Genomic DNA, 25,259 nt, shown 5'->3' with positions numbered 1-25,259 from the left:
CTTTGTCTTTGCATTCTTTACTTATTATTAGTGTTTAATCTAGTTGAAAATAATCAATCTGGCAACTAATCCCTTATTCCTCTGTCTACAATGCGCATGCTCAGTTTTTTTTCTTCCTTGCTGCTGAAGACTGTCGATGTGGCTGCAGCCTTTTTTTTATATGAGTTTTTCACGTGTGTTTAGCAGTAAATAAATTCGCCATGGAAGCTTTAGGGTTATTTGTGTTTTGTATGTTTAGCTTTGCAGTAGCGGAACAGGACGAAAGGCTTCCAAATAAATGTGAAGGTACAACAACGAGCTGCTGAGCTGATCTCAGATCAGTAAGACTTTGAGTTTAAGAGATGATGCAGGAAATGATGGAGATCAACTTAATCTAGACCCCCCCCCCCGATAAGAAATAGATTTAAAGTGCAAAATAATCTGTTGGTACTAAAGGAACATGTACATTGGTATAAATCTGTGAACCTTGCATAGCGTTTGTAGTGCAGTTATTTTGTGCCACAAGACCATTATTATCTTCCTCTTATCTCTAGAACCTTACAATTATCTAACATAATTGATTCATCACATGCATCTCATCTGCAGCTCTTAGTCATAAGGTGTTTACTTTCTTTTTGACAGTGTGTAAGTTTTTGACAATAGAGCTGCAGGAGATTTTGGAGAAGACCGGACGCTCCAAAGAGGTCCTGGAGATCGGGGAAGTTCTGGACACTGGAAAACGCAAACGTAAAATTAAGTACAACACCTCGTAAGTGAACCGTAATGTCACCAACTAATAAGGAATAGCTGAGGAAAGTTGGCTGGATGAAAGGTGGAGAGACTGACACAGTTCTGGACTGTTAATGGGATCTATTTGTAATCTATATTATAAAAAAACTTCACATGAGTGAATTGTTGCTGCTGGTTTGATGTTATGTGGTGTTGTTTTTTTCCTACAAGGGAAACAAGATTGACAGAAGCTGTAGACAATATCTGTGAGGGAATTCTGCAGTACAGTGTCCATGCTGAGAGACCTGGGAGCCTTCGATATGCCAAGGTAGTTTATAGAGATCTAGAAAATAGAGATCTAGAAAAAGCTTACTCAATATCAAACGTTCAAGATGTTCAAGGAATATCCTCTCTCTCACACACACACACACACGCTCACACACACACACACACACCATACAGGTTCCCTTGCATTTTAAAAAGTGTTTGATATTTATATTTGATGTCACGAAATTTAAATTACTCAAAGAGAAGAAATATTTGGTACATATTTAAATATATAATATTAAATATTATTTAAATAAAAAATATAAACGTATCACAAAGATCTCAGAAAAGTGTAACATGACATAATGGATAACAATACATATAAAGTGTTATATCATGTACTGTACCAGGGGCACTTTGGTTAATCTGCATATGTAAACAAACAAGAGCCACAACATTTTCTGACTTTCATCAGATGAAAGTAGTGATGTTCTGTCATTGGGAATGTGTGTGTTGTGCAGGGCACCAGTCAGACCATGGACACACTGAAGAACCTGGTGAATAAGGGGGTGAAGGTGGAGCTAGGCATCCCATATGAGCTGTGGGATGAGCCGTCAGTAGAGGTGGCAGACATGAAGAAACAGGTAAAGACCAGCTACTGAAAATACCAGCAGACAGTGTCTGGTTTTTTTTTGTTTTTTTTTTTTGTGCACACCATTGTGTGTTCTGTTCTGTTCTGTGTGAATGTGGAGTGTTTTTGTAATCCTCAGCATGTGTAAGCTACTATATGACAGCATGACAGAGGTGTGTTTCTGAGCAACACTGTATCTATTTCATTCTCAGAGTGTGTTAGAAGGTGAGAGATGTGTGTGCACAAGGTAACATATAGTATTATGTTTCAGTGTGAGACCATGTTGGAGGAATATGAGGAGGTGGTGGAGGACTGGTACTTTAATCACCAGGAGGAAAGACTGGAGAGATTCCTGTGTGAAGCCCACGTCCTGAAACATTCAGAGTCAGGTGAGAGAACCATACACACACACACACACACACACACACACACACACACTGTATTTATAACTGGGTGAAAAGTCTTTTTTTGGTCACGGCAATGCAGTTTTTTTTTTATTTTGCATTCATTCATTTGTAGTTTCATTCTATTTTTCTTTAAGCATGTTATATTTGTAAAACAGTAAATGATTTCGAATGAAATTTTGAATTTGCAGTCATTTTCTCAGATTTTTAAACAAAGCTCTTAATAGAACTAAAAGAGAATAAGAATATTTAGGCACATTAATAATATTAATCCCAATCAATCCCAGTCAGACATTCTCATTGTATTTGTTTTTCTTCTTTGCTCCTTTTCTCCCCCAGAATGTCTAAACGAGGTATGGAAAGGAGACTTAGGTGTGAAGGGATCGACTGTAGAGTCCGAGTCTGAGCAAGAGGAAGATAATCAAACACACGACGCAGGAGAACTCTAAAAGCAGAAACATGGCTCACGAACTCCAATAGCTGGACTTTTCAGCCTTCCTTATAGAATGCATCCTGAGAAAGAAAAGTCGTCCCAAAAGATCAAGTACTGGGTTTGAAAAGTGTTTACAGGAACTTCTGTATGTATGCTGGTTCTAGTTAACGCTACAGTTCATAATCATTTATGTTCAGCCACCCCAGAAAGGGACAGCAATAATGTTGTTGCCAGTAAAGTGCTGGACCTCAGTGTGGTCACTCATTTGTAATGTGGGGACTTTTATTTGTGAAATGTTTATTATGCAAAGCTGCCAATAATGAAATCACTCCATGTATAGTGCCTTTATGTTAGAAACTGCCTCAGTGTTATGTTGAAGATCTGAACACACACAAGCCATAATAATGGTTTGTATTGTCTTCAGTGTTCATTGGTATTCCATGTGTTTTATGGTTTTGAATAAATAATAATAATAATTTTCTTCATTATATTTTTCTTTGATAATTCCACCCATATTTAGATTAATATACAACACTATTGATAATATACAACATATATTATCATATATTAATATACAACACTATTAATATACAACGCAATTGGTTGACTGACAGCAAGACGAACCTTTCTTTCTTTATTTCTTTCTTTCTTCATGAAACATATTGTTTTTATTTAGAGGGGTTCACACTAGATGGTCTTCAGGAAGGACGACATTGCGGTGTCTCTGTAACATGAAAAGCTGCAGGGTTTTTTTTTTTTTTGTTTGTTTTCAGTCTTATCATCATGAGACAGTCTGATGAGGGAATAATAGTTTCACATAAGTATGACCAGGAACTGTGTATGAACTATACATCAATATTAAAGTATGACTTGTTATTCTTTGATTTATGAAAAGAGTGTAATCATTTGCATATCTCTATAGTTATACGGGACATACAACACTTTGGGAAGTGACGTTATTGAAACTTACAGGAAGTTAACACATCACTACATCACTCCACAGTCATTGATGTTATTGTATTGTTCTATTCCTTGTATATTTTAAACTTTATGGGGAAAAAACTTTTTTTTATGTCTGAGGATATACAGTATGTCCAGTGGAGTCTTTACACATCTGGCAGCTATTCTTTAGGACAATATAGTGGACAAAGTCTTTAGAATTTTGTACTTTTTTAGATTTTTAGTGAAGAAATACCGGCAGTATTTTGGAATATCTCATCTCTTTTTTGTGTATGTACTAATACATAATCATGTTCCTATGTGCTTTTTGGACACCAGGAGGCAGTAGTATCCTAATGCATTACCATTTTTGCTCTCCCATCTGATAGACTTGTCAGATAGCACTTGTAGTAGATCCTGCAGCTTACTGCTTGACATATGGTTGGGGAAGTGGAAATGTAGAAGCAGACTGACACCTAACACTTCATGTCTATGTGCACATTTGTGTTGCTACATAGACACCTGGTATTGCAATTTGCACTGATAGTCTTTTATTAAGAATAATGTTCAAGTGCATGATGTCTTTCAGCATCATCTCTGATTAAAGCAACCTCTTCTCGATAAGAAATTAATTATTTGGAACATAAAGTTTGTGAATGATTTAATTTCATTATTATGTTGGAGGAATTTGATAAGAAATCATGTTGCTTCCAGTTAGAGGCTTTCAGCTTTCATTCTACTCACAGCAACTTCTTGGCTATTTTTTCCTTTTCATAGTGTCCTATAGTAACCCCTGCTCTTATACTGATGAAAAGTATGAATGTCTTTTCAACATTTCTTGCATAACATCGAATATTTATTTAGCTTTTGTAAAGTTGTAAGTTGAAATTTGAACATGAAATGGGGCTTTATTTATTATTAAGGCATCCCACTTCCTTTAGCTCGAGCCCAATAGTATTTTTTTTCCTCAGGTCACTCCGTGTTATCCGTCAGGGACTGACTGGGGAATTCCAGTTCATTTCTGTGACGAGTGAAGCCGACACGATTTAATCCCGCACCCCAGGGAAATCTGCTACATCCATCTCTCTAGACACCCAAGTTATTTATCTGCATAATACAAGTGACACCTGTCAAATTTGTTTTGGAATTAATGACAGGAAAGGACAGAATGATTTGCACTGATAGAGTAAAATCCTCACTAATCCTAACCCTAGAGGTTTTGTCCTTTCACTTAGTTGGTGAATAAGGAAATCATGAATGAATTTCCAGAACTGGGACTGAGCAACAATGTGTTACAGAATGTGTGACAGAAGCTTTCTTTACCTTATCCTTTCAAACTACACAATAAAATTGACTAAAACTTAATGAATGAATGAGTGTTGCTCATGTGTGGCACAGTGAATATTATTTGTGTCTCACAGCTTCAGGCTTCCTGCTTTGATGCTGAGTCCAGGTTACAGTCTGGGTGGGATTTCACATGTTCTTCCTGAATCTGTGTGGATTTCATCCACCAGGTTCACTGGTTTCCTGAACACCAAAAAACATGCTGTTTGGTGGATTGCCTACTACAAATTGCCACTGCATACACACTGAAAAGGATGTATTCTCACCTTGTACCCAGTGATCATTGGATATACTGTGGATCCACTACAATCCTGAACAGGATAAAGCAGTTATTGAGGAATAAATGAGTCTTACTCATAAACGTTGAGACTGCGCCAGAATGTAATGTGTTTTACATTTGTAAAGTGTTTTCCAATAATATGATACAGATTAAGTCATTATTTCAGTTTCTTATGGCATCTGACAGGGTACTATAATGAATTTGTTTCTCTATGATTGCTGGAGCCTTTGGACAGAACTTGAATAGAGTATCGTGGACCAATAGAGACCCAACAAGAGGGTACAGTTGTAGGTATTGTAGACAGAGAAAAATAGCATTACATCAAACAGATAAAAATATATGAAATAAAATATATGTCTTTGTTGCAGCAACTGTCTTCTGGTGAGTATCCCAGTGTACGAGACCAGACTAAATGTTTCCTAAAAAGACTACAATTTCCAGGGTAACTGCATACCAAGCATATGACATTCATCAGCAATTAAGTCAGGCTTCCTTTTTTTTGACAAACTACACTGGATCATCTGTCCACTTCAGTGATTTATTACTCACTTAATTACAGACATTAACTTCCACATGAGATTAGGTGTGGTTTTAATTTGCAAGGAACCTTTATTTAGAAGTGCCACAGCTGACTTTATTAACCTGCAAGAACACACAATTCCACAAGAATATGCGTGTTTTACATATATCTGCCACCCACCTAGATTGTGTATGATGATGAAAAGCCATACCATCTAGAGTAGGCTACGACATGCTGCAATGATGAGATCTTCTGTGAGTCAGTATGAATACTGCCTTTCTGCACATGTTTGTCTTCAGAAGAGAATGTACTGTGAAATGCAATTCAAAACACTGGGACATTGTTTTGTCTGTCTTCTGCAAAAAAAATAACACTAGAGGGCAAGCTACAAGCTCTTGTAAAAAAAAAAAAAAAAAAAAAAAAGCCTCTCATTAGTTTTCCAGTGTTTGTGCTTTTCTTCATTCTATTAATCTGTCTATACTGATAGACTCTCATTTGGGCATGCTGTGTGTTTGTACGGTCTCTTTGATGACTTTAAATTGGAGTTAGGACTGAATACCAAGGTAATTGCTCTTAGATAATGTTTTCTTTGTCTAGGCATGGATTTGTTTTGATATCAATACTGTGGAATTTCCCTTCACATGTTGCATACTTTCACTGAATGGTCTCAAATGTTGTGAGAACGTATCCATGTAATTAATACTAACATACTTCACAGTGCCACTCCAATCAGCAGCTGCCCACCATGGCTTCACATTGTCATTTGCCGTAAAAGAAAAATTAGGGTCTCACTACATTGCTTGTTTTGAAACATGCATAGCTGTTTAGATATTTATCTTGTTAGGGCATGAATAATTTTTAAAACAAAAACATAGCTAAATAATGGACATCACAAAAGAGGAAGGGATGCAATAAGATTTGTAGGTTAGTATGGAGGTGGTGTTGTAATGATCTTATGATATTAATTGAAACCCAGACCCTTGGATTTTTCTGATCTGTTTGTTCCTCCTATAGTTAAAAATATGCCCAAGCTATTTTAGAGACATACCAAGAAATTGTACTGGATAGGAGAACCTGTTTCAGCACATGATATATGATGGCAAAGCTTTTACTACAGTGTTTTGTCTAGATCACAAACATGATCCAAGAATGTTGCCATACTTGCCTTAAAAATCTGAGATTTAGTGACACAGTGACCACAGTAGCTTTTACCTTCACTTCATTAGCACTTTCATGGTCTTCCAGATGCTCTGTTAGTCTCAGTGTTTGTAGTATCTTCTCCTGCTCCTTTTCTCCATCACACAGTGCACAGTGCACCGCATTTCATACACTATGGCTTAAAGCTCTACCTTGTTTAACCTAGCTCTAGCTTAGTAACAGATTCATGTGATGCACAATCATCCTGAAAATACGGCACAGATATTATACTTGTCTTTTGTCCAAGGATATCAAAGACTAAACTGCTCTGGTGCATTAGACCTACACACACACACCTGGGAAACAGTTCTCAAGGGAAGTCATTAATCAGCTTTATGAGACTGCTCTGGGAAAGTGGCTTCATCTCTTCTCTCTCAGTTCATTTGTTTCTTGTCCTTCGCATCTCTCTCTCTCTCTCTCTCTCTCTCTCTCTCTCTCTCTCTCTCTCTCTCTCTCTCTCTCTCTCTCTCTCTCTCTCTCTCTCTCTCTGTGTCTGTCTTGTATGAACTTCAATCATGTCAGCTAACTTACTCCAGGGATTGCATTGTTTTCTCAAGTGTTCTTTTAGTCATTTGTGCGTTTAACTGACACCAGAATTAATGACCACGCGTCTGTCTCTTCAATATCATGCTGGTGTGCCTTTAACCTTAACCAACACACTAGACCGAAAAATAGCTTTGGGCGAAGCGCAAATGATCCTATGTGGAAAATACGGTGCGTAAAATTGCGCACGTCTTTTCGCCTTTTTGTGGGTTTCGCTTCCACCTGTTTAAAACGCGCGCCTGCAAATACAGCGTTAGCAAAGCGCCGTGTGTGTGTGTGTGTGTGTGTGTGTGTGTGTGTGTGTGTGTGTGTGTGTGTGTGTGTGTGTGTGTGTGTGTGTGTGTGTGTGTGTGTGTGTGTGTGACGTCACGTGGACAGTAATGGGTTTGCAGCGCGCGTTGCTTGCTGTTGCATTATTGATGAAAGACTCTATGAGACGCAGGCAAACCGGCAGCGCGGCACATGGTAGGAGTCACTATTTTGACTGTTTCTGTTATTTCTCTTAAGCAAAAACCACTTTAACTTATTTATGTAGAGGCTTTAAATATATAAGTGCAGGAGAGAGCATTGACCAGCCGATACACGGTGAAGAAGTGTCCTCCTGAATTGAATTTAACTTTGAGAACAGATTTGATTGTGTGTGTGTATATATATATATATAATAATTTTGTATATATATATATCCCGGTGGTCTGAAGTATTGAAGAATAATCGGATTAAACATAAACCTGTATTTAAATCTCGGATATTAATATAATCATATTGATCTATTTAAACAAATTTAGCTTTAAATAAATATATATATTTTTATTTCTATGTTTTTTATTATCTCGATTTCCTTTCATTTTTAAGAGATTAAAGTATTAATAATTATGAGAATTTGTCAATAGATCTAAGAATTGTTCAGAGGGCTTTTCGAGGCCAACCCTAATATAATCGAAAATAACAACAGCAGCAACATTAACAATAACAGCAGCAACAACAACAATGGGTAATAATAATAATAATAATAATAACAATAATAACAATAATCGTTATTATTGTTATTATTGTTATTATTATTATTATTATTATTATTATTATCCTTCTTCTTCTTCGTCTTCATCTTTTTTCTTCTTTTTATTGTTATTATTATTATTATTATTATTATTATTAATTACTAATTATTATTATTTTATTTTTATTATTTTATTGTTGTTGCCGTTTTTGTTGATAATGTTGTTGTTGATGATGATGTTGTTGTTGTTGATGATGATGATGATGATGATGATGATGATGATGATGAAAAAATCGAGGCAGCAAGGCTTATTTTTATTACGTTCACGTTGTTAAATCAGTAAAGCAAAACGTATAATTTAATTTAATTAAAATAGCTTGAGATATGGCTAATAAAGTTAGAGATGTGATTAATTATAATTTATATTACGAGAATTAGTCCTAATTGTTTTGTCCACAGATCTGAAGGTTGTGATGATTTCGCTTCTTTTTGCTATAACGTTTATTAACGCGTTTATTTGAGCTGAACGAGCAAATTAGTTGCATGTGGCTTGTATTATTTTGGTTAAATAAAGCACTCAGTAACACACAGAGTGAAGCCGTAAATTTAATCCTTATAGGTTTTAAATAGGAAGCACACGAGTTAATTAAATACCGATCTGTAAAATAACATCAAGGTTGTTTACATGCTTTCTTCATCAGAAAGCTAATTATATTCTCAGTTTGAGTTATTGCCCTAATTATCAAATAGTTGTTTGAAACTATTTACAATTACTTTTCAGAAAAAAAACCTGACCTCAAATAATTCCCTGTTCCATCAGATTAATGATGTTTGGTTTGGACACCATGTGGGGATTGTTTATATAAACTGATTAACTGTGATGGTGCCTCACTTTAAAACTATGAGACAAAACACAAAAACACAAGACAAAAAGCAGTCTTTGGCGACCTGTGGCCTGTGTAGGTGGCCAGCTGCAAGGGACTGATTTTCTTATTAAAAACGCAATTTCCGTTTGCCTTCCACATGTCGGGTCACCTGATACATCCGACTGGTTGTGATTATATAGCCATAAAGCCGAGTTTTTCATTAAATCATCATTATAATGATTGAGCAGAGTTACAGTTAATTCAAATCCCAGAGCAATATCAACGATTAAAAAATGGAAAGAAATTGCTGTAAGTGTCTGAAGACATGGTTTGGACGGATTTTATTGATTATGTTCTAGTAAGCGGATGAGCATTCATGGGTGTGATTTCAAAGTTAATGATGCTTCTTGGAAAAATGTCCACAAAACCCTCTTCTGAGTGTTATTAACATTTAAGATCGTAACTAACACATGTGCCTTTAAGCTTAAATGAGGTGGAACCGATGTGCAGGTCTGACAGCTCGGGCTGATTTCACTGTGGAAATGTTGTCCTTGGCATTTGTGAAGGAAGCTCTAGGGCGATTTCATGTGCATCTGTTTTTCAGTTTTTCAACACTGACAGTGGAGTGAAAACTCCCAAGGAACCTTCAATGCCAGGGTGCCTAATCTAGCGTGGGAGAGTGTATGATCCTCTCTCTCTCTCTTCCATATGGTTTCTCCTTCAAACTTGAACCTGGTCTTTGTTTGGTTAAACTTATGAACAGTATAACTCAGTATATTGATGGCATATGCGGATTGAGAATAAAATATTTGCTTACAGCAGATGAAGGTTGAGGGTTTGTCTGAATTAGGTCTTGCAAGGAGGCACGAGCATCTATTTGCAGGTTGTAGATTTATGAGTCTCATGTCTGGACATGCCTATTAAGAACATTACTTCATGGAGCAAGTCTGGATCCTCTATGAGGTTTTGGCTCATATGAGAAGTGGTGAAAGGAGGGCTTAATTACAATCGGCATTTTTCACATTCAAACTTGCTATTTGAACAGTATATCAATGTCCTTAATGCACACCATTGTACTATTTATTAGGACCCATTGAAGCCATAGGCGCAGTGTGTGTCTGTATGATAGACGGGAGGCTCCAGCTAAAGATACGAGCGGCAATAATCCATTTTCTGAGGCCTGTCAGGTCACTGCTTCTCTAAAATTAGATTAATGCACCTGATGCACAAAGTGGCCGCCGTGTTTGGACCCCAAGGTCCTCTAGAGTTTACACTTTCCAAAGACAACTAAAACTATCAGAGGTGCTGGAAGCAATGTGTGTTTATGTTTCATTACAGAAGGTGTTGGCTCTTTTAAATATATTTCTATATAGAGACTGTAATGTCTGGTGACCTTCCTTAGTTTACTACAGGTGACATAATTACATCTTTCCCTGTCATATTAAGACTTTAAAGAGGTTTTATGAGATGTTCATTTGGATCATTGGGATTGCATACTCAGCCACATAAAAATGGTATGTGAATGATCTTCGCGGCACAAATATATTTACAAATAAGTGCAACCATATGCATCACCCTGAGCGGGTGAAAAGATATTTTAAAAAAAAATAAAAGCAACTTTGTTTTATATTTTATAACACTATTACAGTGTATAAAACCTTTAAAGAATTAAAAATGAAATATGGGTGCACCCTTTAATTCCAAACAATAATATAAAACATAGAAAACAGTTTTTGTTTTCTTTTTGGAAAATAAATCTGATCTTAATTCAGATCTTTAAATCAGATCTCCAGCTCTCCAGATATGATTTAAAGAAAACGTTCTATGACATCTGGTACAGTTTTAACAGATATACAGTACATATATAGAGAATGGGCAGAGATGGGCAAATTAGGAACAGAGACGCCAGGGAGCACTAAATGGGAATATTATATAGAGTATTATATAGAGTATCCAAATTTATTAGAGAATTATACATTTATTATACATTTAAAAATGATACTGTTGATGTTCAAAGAGTTAGACCAATAGTTCAGTTAAAACAATAAATATATTAAACATTAATATATTAACATTATGTAACATTGTAATTATGTAAACACACGTAAATCCTGACTCAGTTAACGTCTTGCTGGATAAATTCACCTCTTTTCTCTATTCGTGCTTGTATTTTTCTGATAAAAAATAAAACAATTAACTTACAGCAATATATTTATACCAGGGTATTGTTTTCAAATCCATCATCCAATTTGAAGCTTCCATGTGTGTGTTGTAATTCCCTCTCTGTCCCTGCACCCTTCTGCCAGCACTGCGGATCAGCTGAGAGGCTCCATGACGAGCTGTGTTAAAGCTGTACAACAGAGCCAGGGCTCAGCAAACTGTCAGGCAGCAAGATCTCCCATTTAGCATTAAAAGAACAGCAGAGTGCACGGAAATTGACAGGTATCCAGGTCTCTTCGAGTTCAGCCAAACCGTGTGTAAAATCGATTACGGGGAGATTGGGCAGGAGAGAGACTTGTGCGGGACCTCAATCTTGTAAATGAATAAAATAGCATATGTGGGCTTGAATGGAGCTCGTTAGTGGTCTGTAACTATGTAACCATCTTTAACTATTCTATAAAGTGGTCTTTAAACTCTTGAAGTTATGCCTATAAGCCTCTGGTGAAAATGTGCTCCTTTTTATCAGGATAGACTACTAAGCTTAGAAAAAAGAAAAGAAAAAAAAGGATGTATGTTTAGACAAATAAATTAACCAGATTATATACTGTAGCAGATTAAACAGATTGCACTGCAATAAATGCAAGTCGATTCGAGTTCAAAATTAAGGAAATAGAAGATTTTTATTTATAAAAGATTTTTATTTATGTCTTAAGATAAACAAAAGTATTTTGGCCAATTTCTCCTTGATGTCGTGATAACACATCGTGGCTCTCAGGCTACAGAAAAAGCCCCTCTCATCTTCAAAGTCAGCTTCAGTTGAAGTGTCTCGGGTATCTTTCTCCTGTGTCGCACAGAGTGTGAATTTATGGAAAGTGAAGGATAAATTGTTGAAACCACATCCGCACTGCTGGAATGGCCATCAGGCAAGACTGGTCTACTAAAAAAGTGTGTATATGGCCTTCAGGGAGTGCTGGGAAGTCCAAATTCACACTGCTAGATGACAACAAATCTAAATAGTCCACTGAGACAAATAAACAGTATTTCATCAATCAATCAAGAATTTAATATATCCAAGTAAGGCACAAAAAACACAATCATGGCCTCTACACGTTCACCCTCTTATTATGTCAGACATGTACACCAAGCCGTGAATAGCTGACATGTCCCTTCTCACTTTCTTTCCTAACTTACCATTTACTCATCAGGCTGCTGATTTAAAGACACCACTGAGATATCCGAGAGCTAATTATTCAGACGGTCAATTAAAGACCGATGAGTTTGTGACAGCGGTGTGGTGTGGGCAGTGTTGCCAGACTGATGTGTTTATCCTTCTCAAACAACATTTCTTAAACTTATGTTAACATAACTTTGAAAAAATTACAGTAGTTCAGCTGTTGAAGTCCCTCTTTCTGTTTATTCAAAACGTACATGAATGCAAATTGTTTAGCTAAAAGGCAGCTGATAGGACCAAAGTCTAGCTACAAGGCTAGAATCATTAGAAAAGGGACGGTTTAGACGTTTATATTTTTGTGGGGGTTTTTTTTCCTTTTTTTTATAATTTTACTTACCATTTTAGTCATGTTAGTTACTTGCCTTGAGTTGTTAGCAGTTTTAGTTTAAGACCTTTGTTTAAAAGGTGTCTGAGTTACAAATGCTATGTATTGCTTGCCAAAAATCAGATTTAAGGACTGACAAGGTACAGCTAATACTCTGGAGCTTTTCCTATGGTTACATTTATTGTTAGGTTGATTCTGACACTGATTGCTGACAGTACTGGGGTAAGGATGACAGCGTTCAAGACTAGGCAACCCTAGTTCTCTCTCTCTCTCTCTCTCTCTCTCTCTCTCTCTCTCTCTCTCTCTCTCTCTCTCTCTCTCTCTCTCTCACACACACACACATACATTCACGCACACAACTTTTCTCTCTCTCTCTCTCTCTCACACTCATGCACGCACATGCACGCACACACACACGTACACACACACGCACACACACACACACACACACACACACACACACACACACACACACACACACACACACACACACACACACACACACACACGAACACACACATTCTCTATTCTGTCTCTCTCACTGTCACACACACCATACATACTGTACATACACACACAAATTCTCTCTCTCTCTCTCTCTCTCTCTCTCTCTCTCTCTCTCTCTCTCTCTCTCTCTCTCTCTCTCTCTCCAACTGGGCCCATTTACACAGGCCTGCTGACTCTGCTGTCAGTGTCACACGCTTGTTAGGACATTAACGCCGTTGAGGAATAGTCCCAGAACGATAGGAGCAGGTGATAAAGCGAGAGAAAAAAGAGAGAAATCAGCATAACTTTGTGGAATTGCTTCCAAAACATGCTCCAAAATAAGGAATCACTTACAGCCAAATGACTTCTATCGAGATCTCATTTTCAACTTTACAAGCTAATTTTGGCTAATTTTGCTTGATAAAAACTGCATCTGGACATTTACAGCCAAACAAAGATTATATATAAACTTTCTGAGAATCTTTGCCAGTAGTTCAAAGACAAAAGCAAACCTGGGACTTTCACAAAAGCAAGTATTACAGTATCAGGTTTTTTTGATCAAAAGGGAGGGATGCATACATGCTCCTCTCCTTATTAAATAATATTACCTGAAATATATTTAAAATTATTTTTAATTAAAAAATCCCTTTTTTGGAATGCTGGGATATGTTCGGGATGCTGAATGGATCTATAGATGATTATAAAATGTCTATAATTAATTATTATTTGAATAAAAAAGTTATATCGGCATTACCTAGTATATGGAAATTACTATACATATAATTATATTCTAAAGATGTTGGTGTACATATTACTTATATTCCTAATATACACATTTATAATGTTATAAATGATCTAAATTAGTATTCCTTTAAATTCTAAAGTATATTTCCTCTGCTTTCTGTTTTATAGTCAATCGTAAAGTTTAAAGCGTTCAATGCATTATTTATGTGAAATATTTACTATTCTTGGACGTGTGTGTGTTCATCCGAATGAATAAAATTGATCAGTTAGTCTGTAGAAATGTTAAGTATAAAACACCCAAACAAGTAGAGGTTTGTTATGACTGTGGTATGTGAGATTGTCTTTTGGCATGCCTGCATATCTTAAACTACTATATCAAACTGTTATGTGAAAATGGGCTTCACTGTATGTCATGCCTGCAGGTGACAAGTACTAAATAAATGAAAAGCAAGGAATTCAGTGTTAAGCAGGAGACAGAGACTTGTTTGCACGTAGCCACGGAGAAGAGAGCTGCACCATGTTCTACTTTAAGACGTGGTGCAGTAAGTCTTGCGTGCCTTTTCACATAGTCTCACTAAATCTGCCACTCAGTTTTTTCATTTAATCTCCATTTCCCCTCTTCTTCCCTTGCTCCCCGAAGCCAGCTGTCCAAGTTTCGTGTTGTCATTGCCTTTTACATTTCCTTTTTGACAGGCATTGCAAAACATTTTAATAAGGCATGGTGATATAACCACAATATCTTGAGAACGTGACACCAAAATATGTCCACTGCATGCTTTCCAAAATTCATCATATACAGAGAAAGATATAATTTGTGATATCAGAATACTAAACTACTACTAGAAGTCCATGTTCTGGATGTAGTAAGTTAAACAAATGCCAGACCGTTTCATTGCCTCTGTATCCTGCATTCATAAGTGTCACTTATATTTATTGCTTTTGCACTCTCTTTCCTTCATGCTATCTTTCTACAGCTCCTATTTCTCTAAACTATTAAAACTCAGCCTAGATCTTACTTCCCCACTCAAGCTTTCACTCTTTAGTCAATCCTTTACTCGCTGTACCCCCAGGTTTGGATTAGGAATGGGAAAGAGACAATAAATTTGATGAATGGTGCAGGGTTTGGGCTTGTAAGACAGCTGTTCCCTGTGCTTTTTGACATTTCTCACAGAAACTGCCTTCATGCCTCACACATTCTCTTGCCCTCATTCGTTTTTCATGGGATTTTTCTTCTGAGACATCAAGTCTGATATTTTTTAAAAGGCTGCTTCAAGCTAGAACCCACGGTGCAGAAGAAAATTCAAGATGCCCCCCCACTGAGACACTGGCCTCTGATTGGTTGGTTAGTGTTTCCTGTAAAACCGTCAAAATCTATTCTGTGCCATGAATGGGGATGTTTTCAATTGGGGCACAGATGGTGCAGGTGGAGAAATGTGTCGTAATGCTCTCACTCTTGAGGTTTTATACTTGTGTCAAATAAATCCTTTATAATCCTTTCCTGTTATGATCTGACCTGTTTGTTATTAAAGAAATACCTTCTTTCTCCTGTTGCTTTCTCTGTTGTAGGCCTGATGACATCATGCTCCAGTATCACTCCCCTCCCTCCCCAGCCCTTTCTTTTCTATTCTCCGTCTTTCTCAGCTTCTTCCCTCACTCATTTCTCTCCCCTTCTCTTTCTCAATCCCCCCTTCGCTGGAGCTCACCACATGACCCGTGCTACCACCTGGATGGGCGTGCACGCCACTGCCTATCCGATTTTATTAACGCTGCCTACGGGGTGCCTGTACAGGCTGAAGACCTGCATCAAGGGGCTGAGAGAAACATCAGCACACTAACTGACCTCCATAATCCCCATAATCTGACCTGCTGGAAAGCTCCAGAAGGTTCAGTCACCAGGAATTGGACCTTTACCGTTCCATTAGGCAGACGTTTTGAGGTCACATACATCAGCTTACAATTCTGCCAGCAGGTGGAGCCCACTGATCCTTTCTCCATTTCTATTCTAAAGTCAATGGACTACGGTCGTAGCTGGCGTCCCCTGCAGTACTACTCCAGCGACTGCATGGGGAGATTCGGCCTTCCCGCTCAGTCTATCGCTCATAGCAGACACCAGGAGACTGAGAGTCTGTGCTCGGATCCAAGGCCCTTGCAGAAACACCGTGGTGGGGTTGTTCTGGCTTTTTCCACTCTAGATGGACGTCCTTCCTCCTCTGATTTCGAATACAGTCCAGGCCTCCAGGACTGGGTGACTGCCACTGATATCAGGATAATATTTCATCAGTTACAGGGAAAATTAGTCAAGCAAGACAAGAAGCCAGATGAAGTCGGTGAGGTTCTTAAATGGCCACTGAGATCATTTGATGAAGTGACTCAAAATGAAAAACAAAGAACAGAGAATGAATGGATTAAAAGTACTGAAATAAGGAGACACAGGAAAGAGGAAAAGCTAGAAAAATTATCAAGAAGAAATCGCAACAAGAATTCCTCCCAAGAAACCGGACACAATGTGACCCGCAAACAGACTGAGATTCGAGAAGGCAGAGCGAAAGGACGAGGCCATAAGAAAGAGACATCTCAGTGGAAGCCATGCCAGGATGCTGTGTGTGATTGGATGATAGAAAAGCAGGGCCAAAGCTCTAAGAGGAAGGAATTGAGGAAAAGGCGAAACAATGCAGGACGTGAAAGATCTCGCTCCAGATTAAGAAATAAAGTTCTCCATCACCGCACACCATCCGCTCTCTCAACCCCGCCCACACTTCCTCTTGCTCTCTCTGATATCCAGGTGGGCGGCAGGTGCAAATGTAATGGCCATGCATCCCGTTGTCGTCGTGATGACAAAGGTCATGCAGTATGTCAATGTGAACATCACACAGCTGGACCAGACTGCGATGTCTGTGAGCCGTTTTATTATGATCGGCCATGGCAACGCGCCACACCCTCCCAGCCACACCCGTGCGTCCGTGAGTTATGATTGCTGTGTGTGTCTATATTTTTGTCTGCCATGATCTCATGTTGGTTTATTGCTCAATAACTAAGCTATTTAAGAAATATGCAATATATTACATAATAATTCCTTTACTCATGACCCTCCTCTCTTCTTCCCTCTTTCTCTCAGCATGTCAGTGTAATGGCCACTCCAATAAGTGTAGGTTCAGTATGACACTGTTCCAGCAATCTGGCCGGGTCAGCGGAGGAGTGTGTTTGAAGTGCAGACACCATACAACTGGACGCCACTGTCAGTTGTGTCAGAATGGATACACACGTGACCACAGCATGTCCCTCAACCATCGCAAGGCCTGTCAACGTCAGTGTGTGTGTGTGTGTGTGTGTGTGTGTACACATGCCCATAAAAAGCTATATTATGGCTAAATGGTTGTCATCATATAAATGTAACTGAATACAAATACATATGAAAAACCTCACAGTGCCAAAACACCAAGCCATGAAAAAAGCACGATGCATTTTAGAGTTATACAGTTAGTCATCTTACAGACTGCCTGGTCAGAGTCACGGTGGTGTGAATTAAGCTATTTTTTGTTTTGCCTGCATGTTTGGGATAAATATTCTAATAAGAGCTCTTTATATTTTTCACCCGCTAAATGTATAGACAGATGTACTGTAAATATTTGGAGCACCAAGCAGTTTAGGCCATACCCATTTTGGGTTTAAGTTCGAATACAGATACAGATATTTGGAGCAGTTAACCAGTACAGATCGTGGCAGTGCATCACCTGAAGTTCAAACTTTTGTGTATATAAGAAAGAAAGAATGGGAGATTTTTGTCTATGTTATGGCTACACTTTGCCTGTTGGAATGTGCTCTGACATTTGGCCTTTGCTCTCATGTTCGTGGCATGCTTATAGAAGCTTTCAGTCCTAATATAACTTCACACTGTGGGCGGCCTTTGTGTGTAAACGTCCCATACAGTATATATCATGCCCCGATTGGTTCACTCAAGTTGATAAAAAATTAATCTAAGGGTTGTATGCTTCATCTAAAGCACTGTCACGTATTCTTTTTTTTGTAATTTGACCAAAATCTTTCAGATCTGATCAACTGGATCGATTTACATTGTTGTACTCTTGAGCCTGGGCTGATTATTGGAAACTACATTTTTCGAGGCAGTTTGTTTGAATGAGTGCAGGCTGGTGGAGCTGCTTGGTTGTCTGCTGTTTTTATAGCCACTTTTATTTCTGCTGCCTTTAGGAGGGTTTATTTTACATTGTTTCATTTTTATCAATCTCCCACTTTTATATGACTTCCTTCTGAACTCGTTTCTTAGAAAATGTGGGAAAACATCAGATTGTAAAATGCGGGTCACACTTACAAACTCATATAAAATCTCCAATGGAATAAAAATGCATGTGAATGTTTTTATTTTTCCACAATATTATAATGTTTTGTTTCTAACCTCTTTTCTTTTCTCTCTCTTTTACTCTTTTTCTCTTCATTACTCCAGCGTGTCAGTGCCATCCTCTAGGCGCAGTGGGCATATGGTGTAATCAGTCTACGGGCCAATGTCTCTGCAGAGAGGGAGTTACAGGACAAAGATGTAACCGCTGTGCCCCAGGATACAAACACGGCCACTCACCCCTCCGGCCCTGCATTCGTAAGTGCCACAAATCAAACCCATACGCTGTATTTTAACACAAGACTATGCCAAGCAAATAGAAGAGAATATATATCATAGACTGAAAAGACCACATTTAAGGGAGACAATAGAGTTTTAACAAGTTGATCGCTGTCATGATTGTTCCCACCATACACTCCTCTTTCAAATGACTTGTAACTTACATGTTGACATTGACTGCTCTTGGCCTAATTAAAATTAATTATTTAATCCGCTTATTGGGCACAGAACCAATCAATATACTGTCTTACCCTTTCATTTATTGATGTGGAATATAAAAGAAATCCCAACACGTTTCCTCTTGTTCCTGTGATTAACTGTGATTCCAGACAAGGCTCTAAACCTCCTCTGGATTTTGTTAGTATGCTTGAACTCTTATTCACCTGTTAGTGAGCCTTTGCTGGATTTACAGACCCTTTATTCTTGCTAATGTTGGCCCGGAGAGTGATAATCTGCATGTATCTCTCTGTAAATCTAAGCAGTGGATGCGGCGACACTTTTAAATCTCCACTCAGGTGACACATACAGAAGGCACCTGTTACAGCACTCAGGCAAGCAGCCAGTGTCCCTCCTGGGCTGGCAGGCACATAATTCTTCACTAGTAAGGGCTCAGTGAAAGACAAGCTTGTTTGTTGTTTTACTGGGCAGGGTCTGGCTAGGTTATTTATAACCAGAGATCTTCTCTCAGTCCACAGTTTAAAACCTAGCTAAGGCCAGCACCAATGAAACATTTGCCACTTAATACAGAACAGGAAATGTCCTCATCATTCCACACTCGGAAACTGACCTGAGCTGTATTATTAGCGTGACACTGGCAAAATGGTGGGGGGTCTTTATCTTGCATTCCAGCAGTTGTCCTTAAGCGTGCAGAACATTTATGGCACAAAGAATCATAAATCAACATGTGCAGTTTTTTTTTTACAAGGCTCTTATTGTGACATGAGGCAAAGTCTCATTGGTGTAAAGCCACTGTTTGTGTAAGAGTCATCGGTAAATGAAGCATATAGTACTGTAGCTATATATCTTAACTGACTGCATGCACATCGTCTGTTGGGTATAAAACCCATGGTGACATGTACAAGCAACTAGAGGAGGTTATAGTACGAGGGGCCGAGGTGAGGGATAAGATGTCACTGTCCCAGTTGTGTCAGAGCTATGGGCAAACGGACAAGACGCAGTGATAATATATGGTTGGCCCAGAGCTGCAGGCCTTTCATGGCTAAAGTGTATTAGTGTGTCCGAGACTGAGTGGGAGAGCAAGAGATAGAGAGAAATATATAGAGAAATAGCATGCACACATCCGAATTCTGGCATCTGTGTGAAGACACAGACACATGCAGATGCATGATCAGTATGCACTAATGAGCCACCACTGGGATTAGAGAGCTCACACACACCAGCGAGGTGCAAAAAAGCTCAAAGACTAAATCAAAGGCACACAAATAAACTTGTCAGTGCTTGCTATAATGAGCCTCTCTCTGTCACCAGGCATCCCAGAAGCTGTTCCACCAACCCCAGTTTACCAGCCCCAATATAGCATAGGTGAGCTATATTCCGTTTATTTTTGAAATGCTACATAATCACTTGTTTGCAAAACCAAGGATCGTTTGAAGGATTGTTTAAACTTATTTGAAGGATAATACCAGTATATCATTTTGTGAAACCTTTTTTTGTTCTGTTGACTTTAGTTGCTGAAGATTCATTCGTTGTTAACTGCTGCCACCTTGTGGACTCTGTGTGTGTGTGTGTGTGTGTGTGTGTGTGTGTGTGTGTGTGTGTGTGTGTGTGTGTGTGTGTGTGTGTGTGTGTGTGTCTTGTATAGTATATATAAGTCTTTCACACCATCTTTCTCTGTCTGTTTTTCATCCACTTGTATCAGCTGAGGAGTGCCTCTCTTATTGCCAGCCTTCTCTAGCCAAAGTAAAAATGAATTTAGAGACATTCTGCCTCAAAGATTATGGTAAGAGTCCATAGTCAAGAAATAAAACATGAAATAAATCTAAAACTACTTTTCGTCAAGTATCATCATCATCTCTCTCTCTCTCTCTCTCTCTCTCTCTCTCTCTCTCTCTCTCTCTCTCTCTCTCTCTCTCTCTCTCTCTCTCTCTCTCTCTCTCTCTCTCTCTCTCAGTGCTTAAGGTTCAGGTTAAGGCTAAGGAGCGCTCTGGTCCATGGTGGCAGTTCTCAGTGTGGGTGCAGTCTGTTTTCCGTGTTGGATTGTCACAAGTTAAAAGAGGTCTCCAGACCCTCTGGATTCCTGATCGTGATGTCAGCTGCGGTTGCCCCACCCTCCAAGTGGGCAGGACATTCCTCTTGATTGGTGCAGAGGAAAACAGGAGAGGCTGGGCCCCAGGAGAGAGACGACTGGTTGCCGATCGCTCCACCACGGCCCTACAGTGGCGAGAACACTGGAATCCCAAACTAAGGGGATTTCGTGGCCAGGATAATAGGGGGAAGTGCCATCAACTCACAAACTCCACAACACGGACACACTCACTTTTACACACACATGAGAAATACATCCCACCACATCTTGAGAACTTTCAGCCTGAGAGGCGGCATATATACCATCAGATATCTTCAAAGTCTGAAGAAACTGCTCCCAACACACATGAAGATAGCACACATACACAGGACAGACAAAGACAGTTTGATCATGACAGAGACAAATTCAAGAATGATAAGACCCAGAATATTTTGCAGGAAGCACCTCATCCTCCATCTGATTCAACATTAAAAACTAACCCATCTAATGAGCCTCAGCAGCTCCACACAACCAGTTTGCCTACAACTTTACCAGTGCTTTCTATAACACATGGACAGGAGGAAGAAAGCTCACCAGAAACAGAAGGTGCACAATAAACAGATGATGGAGTTAGTTATACACTGCACAAAGAAATCATTAGTTCGGCTTTCTACTAGAAACACCACACTTACCCAGTCCTCAAAGCTGGAAGAGACATTAACACACAGGATTAGTTTAGCATGAATATATAATGATATTCAGTCGGTTCATAGAGAATCAGGGTTGATATTTATACGAAAGTGCTATTGAATTACTCAACATGTTTTATCAGAAGATGTTCATTCATCTTCTATAACAGCAGCTCTGACAATTATAAAGTATCGTCTTTAATTCAAACAACAGGTTTATATTAAGGTGTTCATTCTAAAACATTATCATTTCACAGCACAGAGACTTGTATTGCAGACGTTTCACATAATCTAGACCTAATTTTAAAAAAGCGCTGTTATTTAACAAAAAAAAAAAAGAGGGTTAGTAAGGAGGGATACTTTAACATTAATGGAAGGAGTCTCCAGTGCTGTGCTGTTGTTCCATGGGACAATCGTCAGCAAAGGGAACTGTGTACTTTCTGGTTGCTCACTAACAAGACAAGCTTTTATTAACTTCAAGAGAGGGAGAAAAAGGGAAGCTGATGACAGAATAATATGCTACAATATGAGTGCTAACAAGAACTGACTTCTTTTGCAAAACGTTCAATGTTGATCTTTAATCAGAAAAAGTTGTTATTGTTAGGAAATTTCTGTGATATTCACAATGTAAAACTGGAGTGGTAACAGCATCACACCATGCGGAATCAAATCAACCCCTTCAAATTTACAAGAATGCTCTTGTGTTTTGGTTCAATGTCTCAACAAATATCTTGTTTCTTATTAGAGACCCCAAATTAGTGGCTGTATCTGGCAGGCCAGTTATTTTTTTAAATGAATATTAATGACAGAACATTGCACCAACTATAACATTGACTAAAGTAGCTTTATGTGTGCGCAGCATGTCAAAAATAGTAAGAGGAAGTTTGGGGAACGAAACTAACTAGGTGTTAAGAACACTCAGATAGGAGAAGTGGTTGTATGGGCTTGATTAAAATATCTGTCGTGTGAAAGAAATTTACTTTCCATTATCATTTCATAGTCTGAGAAAAATCGTACAAAGCGTGTTTGTTCTTGGTAAAAAATTCACTTAGGAAACCAGTTCTGAACGATTTGACACGTGGCGTTACAAAAAGGAAACATTTCACCCAGAACATTTCTTCTGTTTGTCATGATTCTATCTGTATCATGTGTGTGTGTGATTGTAATCTGTGACGGGTTAGTACTGTATTACCGTATCCACCTTGTTTCCTGAGTTTCCTTGGATAAAGAGGGAAAATTGTACAGAACATGGAAATAAAATGGAATTGAAAATGTATTCATATGTAAATGGATAAAATATTCAAGAGCTTCTACTTTGCTTTTAATAGGTGAATATATTGAAAAAGTAATAACAGTCAGGTTTTGCTCTTAGCACCTAATAATAGAGCAGGAGCTTCTTTCCTCAGTCAGCGTTTTAACAGTGATATTCAATTTTGTATTGATTCACGTCCACTGTAGGAGTAGTGGAGACTGCAAATGTTCTACTGAAAGTTGCAGAGACTCAGCTCTTCTTGTTAGCAATGTACGAGATGACAAGCACAGTAGTGTTGATGGCGAATTTAGACTGTAAGTTGAATCTTATGAAACTTGGAACCCTGTTTAAGGGAGTGTACATATATGGAGGTGAGAATGCTGGACAGACTACAAGACTGCCGAATCACTCTGTCATCATTAAGTGAGAGCTAAATCCCACTTAGCTCACTCTCGGCAGTCAGCAGATTTTGTGTATTGAGTAGGAAACTATTAACCGGAGTGAAAATAGAACAACATGCCCAATGAATGATGTTCAATCTAAAAAAAAAAAAAATGCTTGTGTCATTACAAAATCTTGGATGCCAGTGAAGACATTTGTATTAAGTATAAAGATTCACATCAGGATGGGTGTTTCATTTAAAAGAGAACGACCCTCTGTCTTCAGGCAGTCTTCATTCTGCTTATAATAAAGTTTTCTTAGCAATATAAACTTAAAGCTCTTTGCTCCTGACACTACAGAAAAATGTCTGCTCAAGTATTACTCTCACACACGCATGCTTTTACTCCATGTTCACTATTTTGTCTATATGCCAACTGTGTGTATCGAATAACACATACTTTGCACCAACTGAGCCCCCAAACATATACTTGACTATCATCAAGTGTGGTCTTTCAATGGTGTGTTTTCTGTGTTTGAACAAGCAAGAGTGTGTTGCTACAGACAGATGAGCATGCCTTATTACTGACACCTACTTCCACAGACATAGGGAGGTGTGTGTGTGGGATAAACACCATGTTCTGAGCTCCATGTTTACTGCCTAGCAAGATGAATTTTTATGGGACTTAAAACCTCTAGAGCCAAAGTTCAATGTGACCTCTCTCTCTCTCTCTCTCTCTCTCTCTCTCTCTCTCTCTCTCTCTCTCTCTCTCTCTCTCTCTCTCTCTCTCTCTCTCTGTATGACTGAACACTGAGACCAAAAGTTAAACTTCAACATACTCTTAAATCTTTCCCACAATGTTCTGAACACGTACACTCATGCTCAGACAACCACTCTTCTACTTTATCCACAGACACACACGTTAGTTCAGGGAACCAGATACACATGCGGCTTCTGTTAACCCGAGAGCAAGGGGTCAATCCACTTGATCCCAAGCATGAATACCTTTCATATGAATGTACTGCATCCATAGCAACGAGACCCCACCACCACCTGGCCCCAGTAAAAGCAGTGCCATCATTAGCTCCCCATGTCTTACAGCACAAACACAGTGTTCAAAATAATCAGTATGTTAACAACTAATAGGCCCAGAAATATCAAGTTTAGGAAAAAAAAAATTGGTGGGAAAATTAAGGTTGCTATATTTACCACAGTAGCTGCTCAGGAACTTGACAGAAACGAATGTTCAGCATAAAGACCAACACCAGTGTGTCTGCCAGTTTCACTTTGTCTCTGCATAATGATTTTTTATGAAGTAAATATGGATTTTATTGTGTTGGGAAATGGCTAGAAGGTTATACTGAACTGAAAGCTGTGACTGGGGGCCATTTTTGTCTATCACTGTTCCTCCCTTCTACAATAATCAGGATTGATTTTATAAGCTACACTCTGGATTCTCTATCCACTGACATTCAATCTCTATTCCTGAGCTTACAAGAGCCTGTAAATGATAAAGCCAAGTTAATGGAAGCTTTAGTCATTTTTTTTTTCATTCCCTTTCCCTCTTGTGTGCTTTAGTTAGTTATAAGAATCATAGAACTGAAGATTTATGGCACATACTTAAGTCTGACATTCACTGTTACCATGTCGATGCTTGGAGCTTGTTTCTTTGCATATTTTTTCCCTGTCTGGGGCTTTTGTAACTTTGAGAGCAGGAGAGATTTTTTGCCCCAGAGTTAGGATTATGGATCAAAGGCACAAGTGAAGAGAGACAAAACGGGTAGCCTACTTTAAGCAGGTGGTGTGTGCATGGTGAAAGTTTACACCCTGCTGTATGAGCAGAGATGGATCAGTACAGATTCTGGTGTGTGTGCATATGCATGTGTCTGTATATGTGCGTGTGCTGAGATGTAATTCTCGGCTTGATCTCGTTGAAGTCAAACCATAACAGATTGATTTGTTTGGATTGTGTGGGGAGATTTGTGTAGA

General features: G+C 38.5%; 3 protein-coding genes across 4 annotated transcripts in view; 2 read left to right on the top strand and 1 right to left on the bottom strand.

Moving 5' to 3' along the window:
- The window catches only part of hdac8 (histone deacetylase 8), a 24,537-nt gene extending 24,479 nt beyond the window's left edge, over positions 1-58 (bottom strand). The window contains exon 1 of the transcript XR_003443480.2: positions 1-58. This exon is cut by the window's left edge and continues 11 nt beyond it. The gene's annotated coding sequence lies outside the window, so the exon portion shown is untranslated.
- Positions 59-96: 38 nt separating this feature from the next.
- Positions 97-3,327, top strand: cnpy4 (canopy FGF signaling regulator 4). 2 transcript variants are annotated; one of them, XM_027165040.2, is made up of 6 exons: positions 97-285; positions 622-748; positions 940-1,036; positions 1,497-1,619; positions 1,878-1,995; positions 2,350-3,327. In XM_027165040.2, the coding sequence occupies exons 1-6, from the start codon at positions 201-203 to the stop codon at positions 2,457-2,459; spliced, it is 660 nt and encodes a 219-aa protein (XP_027020841.2). In that variant the 5' UTR covers positions 97-200; the 3' UTR covers positions 2,460-3,327. The 2 variants fall into 2 exon arrangements, with proteins under 2 accessions (XP_027020841.2, XP_047674112.1); XM_047818156.1 differs by lacking the exon at positions 97-285 and adding an exon at positions 296-320.
- A 4,282-nt stretch (positions 3,328-7,609) lies between these two features.
- Positions 7,610-24,228, top strand: ntn5 (netrin 5). Its single transcript, XM_027164998.2, has 7 exons — positions 7,610-7,731; positions 15,642-17,035; positions 17,191-17,379; positions 18,535-18,684; positions 20,194-20,247; positions 20,585-20,665; positions 20,837-24,228. The coding sequence occupies exons 2-7, from the start codon at positions 15,655-15,657 to the stop codon at positions 21,565-21,567; spliced, it is 2,586 nt and encodes an 861-aa protein (XP_027020799.2). The 5' UTR covers positions 7,610-7,731; positions 15,642-15,654; the 3' UTR covers positions 21,568-24,228.
- The last annotated feature ends 1,031 nt before the right edge of the window (positions 24,229-25,259 follow it).

This window comes from Tachysurus fulvidraco, chromosome 1, assembly GCF_022655615.1.
Source record: "Tachysurus fulvidraco isolate hzauxx_2018 chromosome 1, HZAU_PFXX_2.0, whole genome shotgun sequence".
Taxonomy (NCBI): Eukaryota; Metazoa; Chordata; class Actinopteri; order Siluriformes; family Bagridae; genus Tachysurus; species Tachysurus fulvidraco.
This window is presented reverse-complemented; position numbering and strand designations above follow the sequence as displayed.